This window comes from Elgaria multicarinata, chromosome 10, assembly GCF_023053635.1.
Source record: "Elgaria multicarinata webbii isolate HBS135686 ecotype San Diego chromosome 10, rElgMul1.1.pri, whole genome shotgun sequence".
Lineage (NCBI taxonomy): Eukaryota > Metazoa > Chordata > Lepidosauria > Squamata > Anguidae > Elgaria > Elgaria multicarinata.
Window position 1 is genome coordinate 7,279,990 of NC_086180.1, and position 12,971 is coordinate 7,292,960.

Here is a 12,971-nt window from a genome sequence, read left to right on the forward strand (position 1 = left end):
TGTTTCTGGTTTACAACCCCTTCAGTGGTTTAATTTCTCTTAGGGCCTGACCAGCTATCCAGATTCAGATTCCTCAGTGCCCTCTTAAATTCAAACCACTCTTGCCAGTCCTTTTCCATGTGATTTTCCAGACACCGCTATCCGAAATAGCTTCTGGCTGTCTGTTCCAACGACTTTTACAAAGACGCTCAGGAATTTAATCAACCACGGCTTAATTCTTCAGTCCTACTGCACTTGCTGAGAAAAACTCGTGCGTTATGGCTCAGCTTGGGGTACTGGGCCCATAACCTGTTGAGTTATGGCTTTAGAAGCTGTTTAGTTATTGCACAGACTGGGTTTCTGGCACATAACCTTTTGTGTTAAGTCTCTGTCTGGGCCCTACAGAAACTAGCAGAGATTACAGCGGTTCTCAGCCAAGTCAGCAAAGACGTGAATTAAGACAGAAATTTATGTAGGTTAAAACAAACCTTTTACTGGCAAATAAATATATAATTTAGTTATGGCAGTACAGATACAAATACTTACAAACGGTCAGTCAATACAGCTCACATGAGGGACATGGAAGTTATACAGGAACTTGAAAATACATTTACTTTTATAGACAACCTGTACAATGATGCAACTCCTTGCAACCCTTAATTGAAGGCAATAAGTTAGACAATTATTCAATTATGACACTCAATGTCCAGGTGTAGAGTTGACCTTTAAGTTTCTGCTGAGTCTTCTGTTCCTCAAGATCCTCAACAATTAACAAATCAATGGAAAACATAACCAGGATCCATTCCAGGATCCAACACATATAGTGTACAACTATCTGAGTCAATTTAAGGGCCTTGCTAGACCTGCCGGGATAAGCCGGCAGGGAGGCGGGGCGACGGCGCGCTGACGTTAGCGTGCGCCGCCCAGGCTTCCAGACGCGGACGCGCAGGGACATCAGGATCCCTGCGTCCGCCATTTTTTATTTAAGTTTAAAAGGGCCACGTGCGGCCCGAAGACTCCGGAGAAGGTAAGCCGTTTTTTTTAGTTAACCCCCCCATCCGCTCCTGATCCCTTCCTGATCTTTCTGTGTCGTCTCTCCTTCTCCTTCCATGTGTGTGTGTCCTGTGTCGTCTCTCCTCCTTCTCCCTCTGTGTGTGTGTGTGTGTTCTGTGTCGTCTCTCCTCCTTCTCCCTGTCGTGATCTCCCCCGGCCAATGGGCACAGCGCTCAGCGCTGTGCCCAGTCCGCGGCTTTTTGCAGCTACTCGTGAGTAAGCGAGTAGCCGCAAAAAGCCACGGAAGTAGCTAGTAGCTGCAGAAAAGGCGCGCCATAAGCGACTTCGCTTATGGCGTGTTAGAGGAGGCTTCAGTGCGGCCTGGGGCTGAATTCCCCTGTGCGTCATGTGGAAGCACAGCAGGGAAACCGGCTCTCAAGGCGCGCTAAGGCCTCGTCTAGCAATGCCCTAAGTCTCGTAATCCATTTACTAGCGATGTGGAAATGTGTTTCTCACCAAGTTTGCATTTTCAAGGAAGGAGCTACAGAACTACAACAGACAGAGAGTTGAGCCAATCCTTCTGGAGACGACAGTCTTGCCTGTATAGTCAGCTTTAGTTCCTTTGGAAAGGAAATTTGGCACACTGATAAGTCTGGCTGTAAAATGTACCAGAAAAATCTAAAAACATGAAAATTTGGGTGTTAAGTATTTAAAAAAGAAAAGAACCTAGGCTTACACCTACAACTCCTTCTAATGCCATGCACCACTAAGAAAGGCTCATGACAATTTAAAAATACAATACCATATAAAGCCATACATTCACACACACATACACACACATGTTTAAAAGAAATACAAGTGTGAAGACTATAACCTTAGCAGGCAAAGGCCTGCCAGAAGACAGATGACTTCTATAGCCAGTGAAAGATATTCTGAAAGAGTGCCATCCACAAGAGAAAAAGCACTCCACAAAATTGCTACAGCCATTGTTAACACCCTGGCCAAATCTACACCAAGCAGGATGTGACACTTGGGAAATGTTTTGAAAACTGTCTATGGAGTGTGTCCTGGGCCCCAAAAGTTGTCACTCCTGTTATAAACCATTTTAAAGCCTAAATAAGGCCTAGTTGGGTGGAGGCATCAGCAGATAGACAGAAAGGCCTCACCTTCCTAGTTACTGTGGGAAAAAGTGATCTTTCAGATATCCAAGGAGGGACCAAGCTGTTTTGGACTTCGAAAGCTGATTAACAGTCATCTGAATGGCTCTTGGAAGCAAATTGAGCAATATGGCATGCCCTTTTTTGCACAGAGTGTTCTAGATAATTGTAGATAAATGTTAATAAACAGCATCATCACATGGTGTACAACTATCTGAGTCAATTTAAGTCTCGTAATCCATTTACTAGCCATGTGGAGGTGTGTCTGTCACCGAAGTTTGCATTTTCAAGGAAGGAGCTACAGAACTACAACAGACAGAGAGCTGAGCCAATCCTTCTGGAGACGACAGTCTTACCTGTATAGTCAGCTTTAGTTCCTTTGGAAAGGTGCAATGGGGCTTCTTTATGCCATCTTGCTTGGGGCCGGAGGAATGATAGCAACTGTTTTTTTCTTGCTGCTCTCCTGGGCAATTTATTATGACCTCTCTGTGAGCAATATTCCTGCCGGATTTGACCATCCATTAAAACTTCGATTTGTTCACTGCGTACTCATTCTGATGTGCACTATGGTAAGTTTGGCATCATTTGAAAAATACAGTTACAAGGCTCAAGAGAAATTGGGAAGTGTGGGGAGATGAATGGCACTGGGAAAAAGAAATATTTAAACTATTTTGTGACTGATTTCCAGAGATTATGTCAACTGCTTCCATTCACTTTTCAATGATGGTGTGTGTGGGGGGGAGGGGGGTGCGTATACGATATTTTATCAAATGTGCACACCAAGAGCATGACAATTGACTTGAAGTAGTAGTCCTAAAATGACTGTGCGAGAATCCAAAGTAAATGTGAGCTTGAAAAATCTACTTTAGAATCATCTGGATATGTCTTCTCTAAAGATGATATTGAAGCAGACCCACCCCAAATATATATATAATAATAATAATAATAATTAGGGTGACCATATGACCAGATTTGACCGGATTTGTCCGGGTTTTTGGTGGCAAATCCGGGAGGGGAAGGGGAAATCCGGGTTTTTCCCCAGAGAGCAGCTCTAATGGGAATTAACAAAAATGCTTATAACTCTGTCATTTTTTAAGATAAAGACATGAAACTTGGCACAATGGTAGCTCTTAGGAAGGGCTTTAGTCATACCAAATTTGAAACAGATCCGTTCATTGATTTTTTAGGAATTTTTTTAAAAATTGAGGGTTTAAAATTATCATTTTTAAAATCGTCATTTTTAAAGATAAAGACATGAAACTTCACCCCATGATAGGATTTAGGTAGAGCTTTAGCCACACCAAATTTGAAACAGATCCGTTCAACCATTGACTTTTTAGGATTTTTTTAAAAATTGAGATTTTAAAATTATTATTTTTAAACTGTCATTTTTAAAGATAAAGAGCTGAAAGTTGGCACCATGATAGCTTTTAGTTAGAGCTTTAGCCATACCAAATTTGAAACAGATATGTTCATCCACTGATTTTTAGGAATTTTTTTAAATTTGAGGATTTAATTTTATATATATATATATGAATGAGATGAAACTTGGCACCATGATTGCTCTTAACAAGGACTTTAGCTATGCCAAATTTGAAACAGATCTGTCCATCCATTAAGTTTTAGGATTTTTTTTAAAGTTTGAGGTTTTAAAATTATTTTTTAAAAATGACATTTTTAAAGATAAAGGGCTGAAAGTTGGCACCATGATAGCTCTTAAGGAGAGATTTAGCCATGCCAGGTTTGAATCAGATCTGTTCATCCATTGTTTTTTTGTTAGGATTTTTTTTTAAAGTTCAAAGTTTTAAAATTATTGTGTTTTAAAACTGCTGGAGCCATATCCTTCAAACTCAGGTTGTCAAACCTCCTCTTTGGGGTTTTGCATATTGAGCAGTTTCAGCCCTTGGCATTAAGGGGATCTCCAGTCTTTAGGTAAACTGTCACAACACCCACCCTAATGTTAGAGTAGAGAAACTTGTGACAATTATACACAAGCTTATTAAAAAAATTGAAATTAAAAAAAGCCAGCCATCCGGCCGGCCAGTATCAAACCCTGTTAACAACAGCAGCAGCTTGCAATGAGTGAAGACATAGTCAGAAAAGTTATTTGAGGGAAGGGGAGACTTATCACACAAAGCATAGCAAAAGCTTCCAAATTCAGCAAAACCTACAAAAGTAGGAGTGAGTGAAGTTCATTTCAGATACATTGAATCTCTCACTTGTTCTTTATTTCAGTGATTTTAACATTAAAATGTTATGTAGAACAGATTTGTCTTAAATGTGTGCTGTGTGACCAAGGCTATGTTCGGGTAGCCACTATGTTTGGTGCTGGACATGCCCCCTTGGGGGGCGACCATGTTGTCCTCCTTTTTGGTTTCCAAAATATGGTCACCCTATATATATATATATATATATATATATATATGTATATTGTATCTACAGCATTAGTTTACTTCCTGCTAGGCCTTGCAAACTATTGTGGCCAATGAATACCAAGATGAGCCACAATCTCAGGCTCTCTGGGATCTCACCAAAAGCATCAATGGTGGCAATGGTCAGAAAAACACCACACAGTTTTTCCTGAGATGAGGAAGGCACTTGCAAGTGGTGTAGGCATACTTTGATCCAGGCAAGGAAACTGAACTTCCAGTGGATGCCAGCCCTGTTGGTCTAGGAGCGTAATAACACTGGGGGGAATCATGTTTCCTTACTGCTGTTTCTCCAGCCCTGCTTCTGCTCCTCATGTCTTCCTCATTCTTGCTGGCTGGGAAAGAGGAAGTAAACAAAGATCACGTGGCCCATTCAGGGGGTATTTTTATTGCACTGTTTTTCCTGCACACAGCAGAAGATCGTGGCACATTCAATGTGTTTTTATAAAAAATGGGTTTTTGGGGGGGTCTATTTTGTGACAGAAAAATGAGCAGAAGTAGTGTGATAAGTGGATGATGTCATCTGTAGTGGGCAGTAGTGAATGTGCAATAAAACTCTCATCTGATGACACTCTAAGAGCTGTTCTCTTATCTGTTTGCCTAAATGATTTCTTTGTGTATTTTTGTTATATGGATTAGCCGTAGCTTTTCTTATACTGTTACAGTTTTTGTTGTTATTCAGATGTTCTCATTTCATCATTAGAACATAAGAAGAGTCATGCTGGATCACACCAAGGGCCCATCCAGTCCAGGGCCAGATTTACACCAAGCAGGATACAACACTTTGAAAGTGATTTGAATACGGTACATGGAATGTGTCATGGGCCCCAAGAGTTATCAGTGCACTTCAATACCATTATAAAACAGTAGTGTAGATCCTGGCCAGCACTCGGTTCACACAGTGGTCAACATGCTGTTGACGAGGAATCCACAATCAGGACATGATGCAACAGCATCCTCCCACGCATGTCCCCCAGCGGCTGGTGTATATAGGCTTCCTTCTTCTGAAACTGGAGGTAACAAATAGTTAACAAAAAAATTCCCTCAGCAGCTGGTGTATATAGAATCATAGAATCATAGAATAGCAGAGTTGGAGGGCGCCTACAAGGCCATCGAGTCCAACCCCCTGCTCAATGCAGGAATCCACCCTATAGGCTTCTTTCTTCTGAAACTGGAGGTAACAAATAAACATGAGGACTGGTAGCTATTGATAGCAAGAATTTATCCACCCCTGTTGAAAGCCATCCAAATCGGTTGTCGTCACTACATCTTGCGGTAGTGAATTCCATAGTTTAACCGCCCCAAGTTTTCCCCAATGCACCCTTGACTATTGTGAAAAATGAATTTGAGGTAGAAGGGTGCTTCATTAAGTTAGACTTCTTCTCCTTTTCCAAACAGGGGAAGATTCTTGAAGTGCTGGGACTCTGCAGCCAGGTTGTCTTGGTCCGCTTCCTAATAGATCTCCGGAAGCCAGCGCTGGATCCCAGCCTCTCTTCCAAAGACCTGCATTTCGATGGGGTGCCAGTCAGGGTTTACCAGCCCAAAGCGCCTTCTGCTGGGCGAAGAAGAGGGTTCGTTTTCTTCCACGGAGGAGCTGGAATGATTGGAAGCATCTGTAAGTGATTAAGGCTGCAGTCCTATGTGCATCAGTGAAAACGTTCATCAGTAAAAAAAATTATGGACTTAATCTTCATCATAAAGGTTATGTAAGTTTTTCAAAAAAATAATAATTAAAAAACCCTATTTTTGTATCCACCCCTTGTGGTAAAATTTGTAATTCAGACATCTTTAAACATTTAACATTTTATAGAGGATATTCAGGAGCTTCACTGGATGGCTCAGCCAGGCAGCCACCAGTTCCCTTAGTGAGCCACCGATATGTGTAAACATGGCAGCTCGTTACTCTGCGTAAGAGGTCTGTGATGGACAAGGCGGCCATAGAGCCACTCTATAGGCAAAACTAGAGGCCCAAATGGACCATTCAGTGCTCTAATCCTGTTTGCACAAACGGGGGCAGGAAGCAGCGTGGGTTCAGGGACCCCAGTCTGGCAGGTCGAGAGGGGAGACCACTGGATTCCAGCCCTTTCACAAAGCTGTGGCTCTTCAGTGCAAGTTCCTGGCTGAGCAAACCGCCATGGGTCATGTGGAGCCATTTCGGAGGTGTGTGGGAGTGGTCACAGCCGCCATTTTCGCCACATGTTTTGGATGTGTATCAGCATCTTGAGATGGTGAGAGAGTGTATTTTCTCTAACACAACCATATCTCTGCACTGCATTGCACATTTGATGGACTCCCTATCCAAGCCATCAGCAGCTCTGCATTTGCATTCGTGTGCATCTCGAATGAGTAATTAAAAAAAACATCCCTGAATCCAAACCCACTTTTCCCGGCCCACATGCAGAAGCGCTGTCACGGAGCACACGTTCTCCCATAATGGCACTCCTGAAAATGTGGAAAACTTTGCTCACCTGTGCCCCGTGAGCGCTGATCCTGGAAGCAGGAAAACTCGCAACCACCCCTTCCCTGTTGTAAAAGGGCTCAAGATGTAGATTAGGCCCAGGACTTACTTGTCAATAGACATGTCTACGACTGTGCTGTCAAAGGCACATAAAAACAACCAGCCTGAATAAGCCATGGAGACACCAGTTCAAGCAGCAGGAGCTATACTAGAGTGACCAGATACAAAAGAGGGCAGGGCTCCTGCTGTTGTGATGAAGAGGGAATTTCAATAGGTGCTGCGTGCCTACAAATGACACCTGCGGAAATTCCCTTTTCTATGCAACTGTTAAAGATACAGGAGCCCTGTCCTCCTTTCCGTATCGTCACCCTAGGTGGCGCAATCAGAAGACTGCCTGCCTTTTTATTACTCCCCTTTTGATCATTGTACTTAACAATTGATCTTAAACTGTGGGGAAAATGTATTTCCCAAGATGTTTAACTTATGTGTAGAGAGCTCAGGCCTCCTTCAGGTAAAGCAACTTTTAAAACAGCATGAAGGTGATGCAAAAATGGTATTGATGAAATGTTTCCAAATAGCTTTCTGCTGTTATAGATGCCACTGAATTCTTAATATTTATTACTAGCTTTGTTTGAAGATGTTTGCAGCAAGATTGCCAAGGAGAGTGATTCAGTCCTTGTGTCTGTTGGGTAAGTGATTTGAATCAAGATTTGTTGCATTAAAAACGTGGGATTTCATGCATACCTCTTGATGCAATTTTCCCCCAAGAGAAGAGCATCCAAAAAATGCTGCCAGTGCTGCTCGACTCCCACAAGGAGCATATGCAAACAATAGGTTTGATACCAATTAATCTCGGTCCGGGACAGTCAGGGCTGTGCACAGCCAGCCTCTGTTGCATCATGTACACATAATTCCTGGATGGAGGTGATGGTGCAAGTAATGCAGCAGGTTTGGTCAAGCCTGTATGCATAGCCTTGCATCCGTTGCGATCTCCCATTCTCTGTCAAACAGAAGGGAAATTCACATTTCTTGTCATACTCAGTGCCCCTGTGTGCACGGTAGAAATTCATGTCCCTGCACTGAGCAGGGGGTGGGCTAGGTGGCCTATAGTCTGGCTTCCAGCTCTTCTGATTGGCAAACCAAGCAGCACTTGTTTTTCAGAGCAGATGAATTTTCAGAGTAGGAGTGATACTTTCCTGAAAGACCACTGTTCTCCACACAATTAGGTTTAGGTCAGGCTGAAAGGCTGGCCAAAGTCGCTCAGGGACCTTCATAACTAAGGTGGTTCTTAGGCCAATGTCTAGCGCAGGGGTGCGGAACCTCTGGCCCATCTAAACAAATCACCTGCCAGCCAGCCCTCCAAGTTCCCAGGGTCTCATGCAAGCCCCCCTCCCAATCCCCTCTATGTAGCCCCATCCCTCAGCAGGGAGAAGGAGTGGGGGAGACACCCAGCCATGGCCTAGTTGCTTTGTCCTTCCCTCACCTTCCCCACGTGGAGAAAGCGAAGGAGCAGTGAACGGCTGAGTGGGCTGAAGCAGGGCTTCCCAACCAAGGCAGCGCCATGAGGAGCCGCATCCGGCCTTTCAGCTTGGGACGCTGTGATGGCAGGGCTCTACCTGGGACCTCACCAACGGGGGTCCAAAAACTGACTTCATCCAGTCTATAGGACTCCATGGGGAGGGGAATCTCACCCCAAGACCCAAACAAGGTCCCTAGCCCTGCCTGAGCCCATAGATGGGCAGACTTCAACTGTCTTATTCATTTTCTTGTTTAGTAGAACACTAAGGTCCACAAGAGCCTCGTGTGGCGCAGAGCGGTAAAGCAGCAGTTTCTGCAGCTGAAACTCTCCCCACGGCCTGAGTTCGATCCCAGCGGAAGCTGGTTTCAGGCAGCCGGCTCAGGTCGACTCAGCCTTCCATCCTCCCGAGGTCGGAAAAATGAGTGCCCAGTTAGCTGGGGGAAAGGTAATAACGACCGGGGAAGGCAATGGCAAACCACCCCACTATATAAGGCCTGCCAAGAAAACGTCAGTGAAAGCTGGCATCCCTCCAAGAGTCAGTAATGACTCAGTGCTTGAACGAGAGGTTCCTTTCCTTTCTTCCTAGGTCGACAAACTGCCTCAGTGGGCGAATAGTAGAAGAAACGTCCAGCGTGCCCTTGGAGCACATGTTCAGCCCAGGATCACCCCACCCCACCCCTGGACAAGTTCTCAGACTTTGCTCATAGTCCTTCTACTCACAAATCCATTCTGGTTGGTATTTGTAAACCAATTGGAAGTCAGAAAACCCTTCTGATCTATGGATCTACTGCAGATCACCCACAGAAGACCTGTTGATACAAATTGACTATGAAATTCCCTACCACACTATATAGTGATGCCCACCAATTTGGATGGCTTTAAAAGACAGTCTGATAGGCTTCTCCTCCAGAAGTGGCTACTACTCCTGATGGCTACATGCTACCTCCAGTAGCAGAGACAATGAGCCTATATACACCAGTTGATGGGGAACATGGGCGAGAGGGTGCTGTTGCACTCATGTCTTCCTTGTGGGTTCATGGTTGACAGCTGGTTGGTCACTATGGGAATAGAATGCTGGACTAGATGGACCTTTGGTCTGATCCAGCCTGGTTCTTCTTATATTCTAATGTTTACAATAGACCCACTTTCTCACAGAGTCAGCATTCCCTCAGAATTCCCTCCAGTTCTGGAAATCAGTGTTGTCTTCCATGCCTCCCCAGCAGCCCTCTCTCAGGCTGTGGAAGAAATACTTCTAGATTAGACCCTTCATTCCCTTGCAGTTTGGCAGAACAGACTAATCAGTCCTCTTTATGTACAGAGAAGAGAAAGCTCAGCCTCCTGAGCTAGACTGGATTGGAAGAGGGGGAATAGAGGGAGACATGGGTGAGATTTATTTCTTTAATCCATAGCTCTACTATGTCTGCCACATGCAATGAAGGGAACCAAGCCTCAGTGACAGAAATGGTGTCAGTCCATTTCGTAAGGGTAAAAGTGCAACATCTCCCATTAAAGTCCTGGGGTGACACTGTCATAACACTGGTACCAAACAGAGAACAATGAGTGACTGGCTATGTGTAAAGTAATTGCATAATGGAAACCAAATGTGCATTGTGAGAGAAGCCAGAAAAGAAGAGGCCTCACCCAAAGATGGCATGAAGAGATTTCTCCTCTCCCAGCCAGGGGGGATCTACACTACTGCTTTTAAAGTGCTTTAAAGAGCTTTAAAGCGCTTTGGAAATGTTTTGAAATCTGTATTTGCAGTGTGTCCTGGGCCCCAACAGTTGTCAAAACTGTTATAAAGCGCTTTGAAGCAGTAGTGTAGATCGCCTCCCCCCGAAATTCATTAGCCTGCTATCACAATGTTAAATCTAAATTAGATTTGAATTCCCCTGGCTGAATTTCTGCCACCATGTCTCTCTCTCTCGCCCTCGCCCTCCCTCTCTCTCTCTCTCTCTCTCACACACACACACACAAGCTGAGCTTGATCCAGTCCTAGTGCAATTCCAGTGAAAAGCTGTCCCTGAAGAAGCGAAGGAGACGCAGGGTGCTTCTCCCACACTTCAGGGTTGTCTGTTCTTGGATTCTGGAAAGTTTACACTTTGCTTCTGAATTCTGCCTCTCCAGCTATCGCCTGGCTCCGGAGCACCCGTACCCAGCGCAGTGGAAGGATTGCTTCGCTGCTACTGTGCACTTCATGCAAAATGCAGAGCTCTATGGGGTGGATCCTTCTCAGATCATCATTGCTGGAGACAGTATGGGGGGCAATATTGCTAGCGTTGTCGCCCAAAACTTGGTGGAGAGATCAGACGTGCCAAAGCTACGAGCTCAAGTGCTGATCTATGGTATTTTCCAAAGTATGGACTTCAACCTACCTTCTTATCAACAGAATGGCAGGATGCCTCCCTTGTTCAGGGAGAATGTTCTTCATTTTGTTCTGCAGTATCTTCTAAAGGACACTTCTCTGAGTCATGATCTCTTGAAGGGATCTCATGTGCCAGATGAAATGAGGCTCAAATATGGGAAGTGGATGAGTCCAGATAACATTCCAGAGAAATTTAAGCGTTGTGGGTATGAACAAGTACCACACGCTCCTTATAAGCCTGATGTGTACCAACAAGTGTCAGAGATGCTCCAACCCACTTTGTCTTCACTTTTTGCTGAAGACGCTGTCATCCGAGAGCTCCCGGAGACTTTAATTGTGAGTTGCGAATATGATGTAGTTCGAGATGATTCTCTCTTGTACAAGAAGCGACTGGAAGACAACGGTGTGAAATTCAGATGGTTCCATGCTGAAAACGGGTTTCATGGAGTGCTGAACCTCTTCAATGTTGGGTTTTTGACATTCCCCAACGGTATAGAAATACTGGACAATGTTGTAGACTTTGTCAAACATTTATGAGGGGATTTTGCAGTGCTACAATTCCTTAAGGAATAAAGATACCTAAATATTAAGGTGGAAGGGTGAAACACTCACACCATTATAAGCCCTGAAAGTTCTTAATGTCCATAAAATTAAGATGACTTGTTAAAAAAATAAAATAGTGCTATGTCAAAAAAAAAAATCTGAGTTCAGAATCCCAATCTTCATGCCTATTGATTATCATTGCCAATTAATGAATTGCTGTAACATCTTTCTTTTTGTCACAATTGGCCAAAATTTGCAGGCATATTAGTCCATTATTAGTTTGGTTTTATATGATTTTAAATGATTTTATACTACATACTGATCAGGGACATACACAACAGTATTTGTCAAAGCCTTTCCTCAGACTAGGGAAAAGAGACTAAATATATGCTCAATATATAGAGGTGACCCTAGTTAAGAAACCTGCGTAATTTCAGAAGGATAAGTCAAGTGTTTTGTGGGGTAGGGGAGGGTACAGATTGAGAGGGAGAGGGATTCTCTTCCCCTTATACTCCATGGGTTTCTTGGCAATTTATCCAGAAATGCCTAGGGATGTCGTGGGCGCCTGAAGGGATCCTGGAGTCCCGTGGACTCCCCTCGGACCCAGTCAGGTACCAGCAGTGCATTTATGGGCCTTCATGGCCACCACTCATTCAATTGGAGAATTATGTCATTTCCAGAGCTACCATAGTTGCACATAATGGAGGCTCCGGACGAGAGCGGACAGGCTTGCGATTTCAACGAATCCTCACAGAGGCGCAAAGGAAGCTTGCGAAGAGGTGAACAGCAGTGACAGCAGGGCGAGCGTCTGAGGAATCGGACCTGAGTGAGTTCACCCATCCCTACACTGATTCCATTGTCGTACTGCTCTAACAGTCAGGACGTTTTTCCTGATGTCCAGGTGGAATCTGGCTTCCTTTAACTTGATCGCGTTATTCCATGTCCTGCACTCTGGGAGGATCGAGAAGAGATCCTGGCCCTCCTCTGTGTGACAACCTTTTAAGTCTTTGAAGAGTGCTATCATGTCTCCCCTCAATCTTCTCTTCTCCAGGCTAAACAGGCCCAGTTCTTTCAGTCTCTCTTCATAGGGCTTTGCTTCCAGACCCCTGATCATCCTGGTTGCCCTCCTCTGAACACGCTCCAGCTTGTCTGCATCCTTCTTCTTCTTCTTCTTATTATTATTATTTATTTATATAGCACCATCAATGTACATGGTGCTGTACAGAGTAATACAGTAAATAGCAAGGCCCTGCCGCATAGGCTTACAATCTAATAAAATCATAGTAAAACAATAAGGAGGGGAAGAGAATGCCAACAGGCACAGGGTAGGGTAAGCAGGCACAGGGTAGGGTAAAACTAACAGTATAAAGTCCGCACAACATCAAGTTTTAAAAGCTTTAGGAAAAAGAAAAGTTTTTAGTTGAGCTTTAAAAGCTGCGGTTGAACTTGTAGTTCTCAAATGTTCTGGAAGAGCATTCCAGGTGTAAGGGACAGCAGAAGAAAATGGACGAAGCCGAGCAAGGGAAGTAGA

General features: G+C 44.1%; 1 protein-coding gene across 1 annotated transcript; it reads left to right on the forward strand.

The window, feature by feature from the left end:
• The first annotated feature begins 2,436 nt into the window (after positions 1–2,436).
• Positions 2,437–11,563, forward strand: LOC134404655 (arylacetamide deacetylase-like 3). Its single transcript, XM_063135446.1, has 4 exons — positions 2,437–2,698; positions 5,957–6,173; positions 7,642–7,705; positions 10,660–11,563. The coding sequence occupies exons 1-4, from the start codon at positions 2,522–2,524 to the stop codon at positions 11,432–11,434; spliced, it is 1,233 nt and encodes a 410-aa protein (XP_062991516.1). The 5' UTR covers positions 2,437–2,521; the 3' UTR covers positions 11,435–11,563.
• Positions 11,564–12,971: the final 1,408 nt, after the last annotated feature.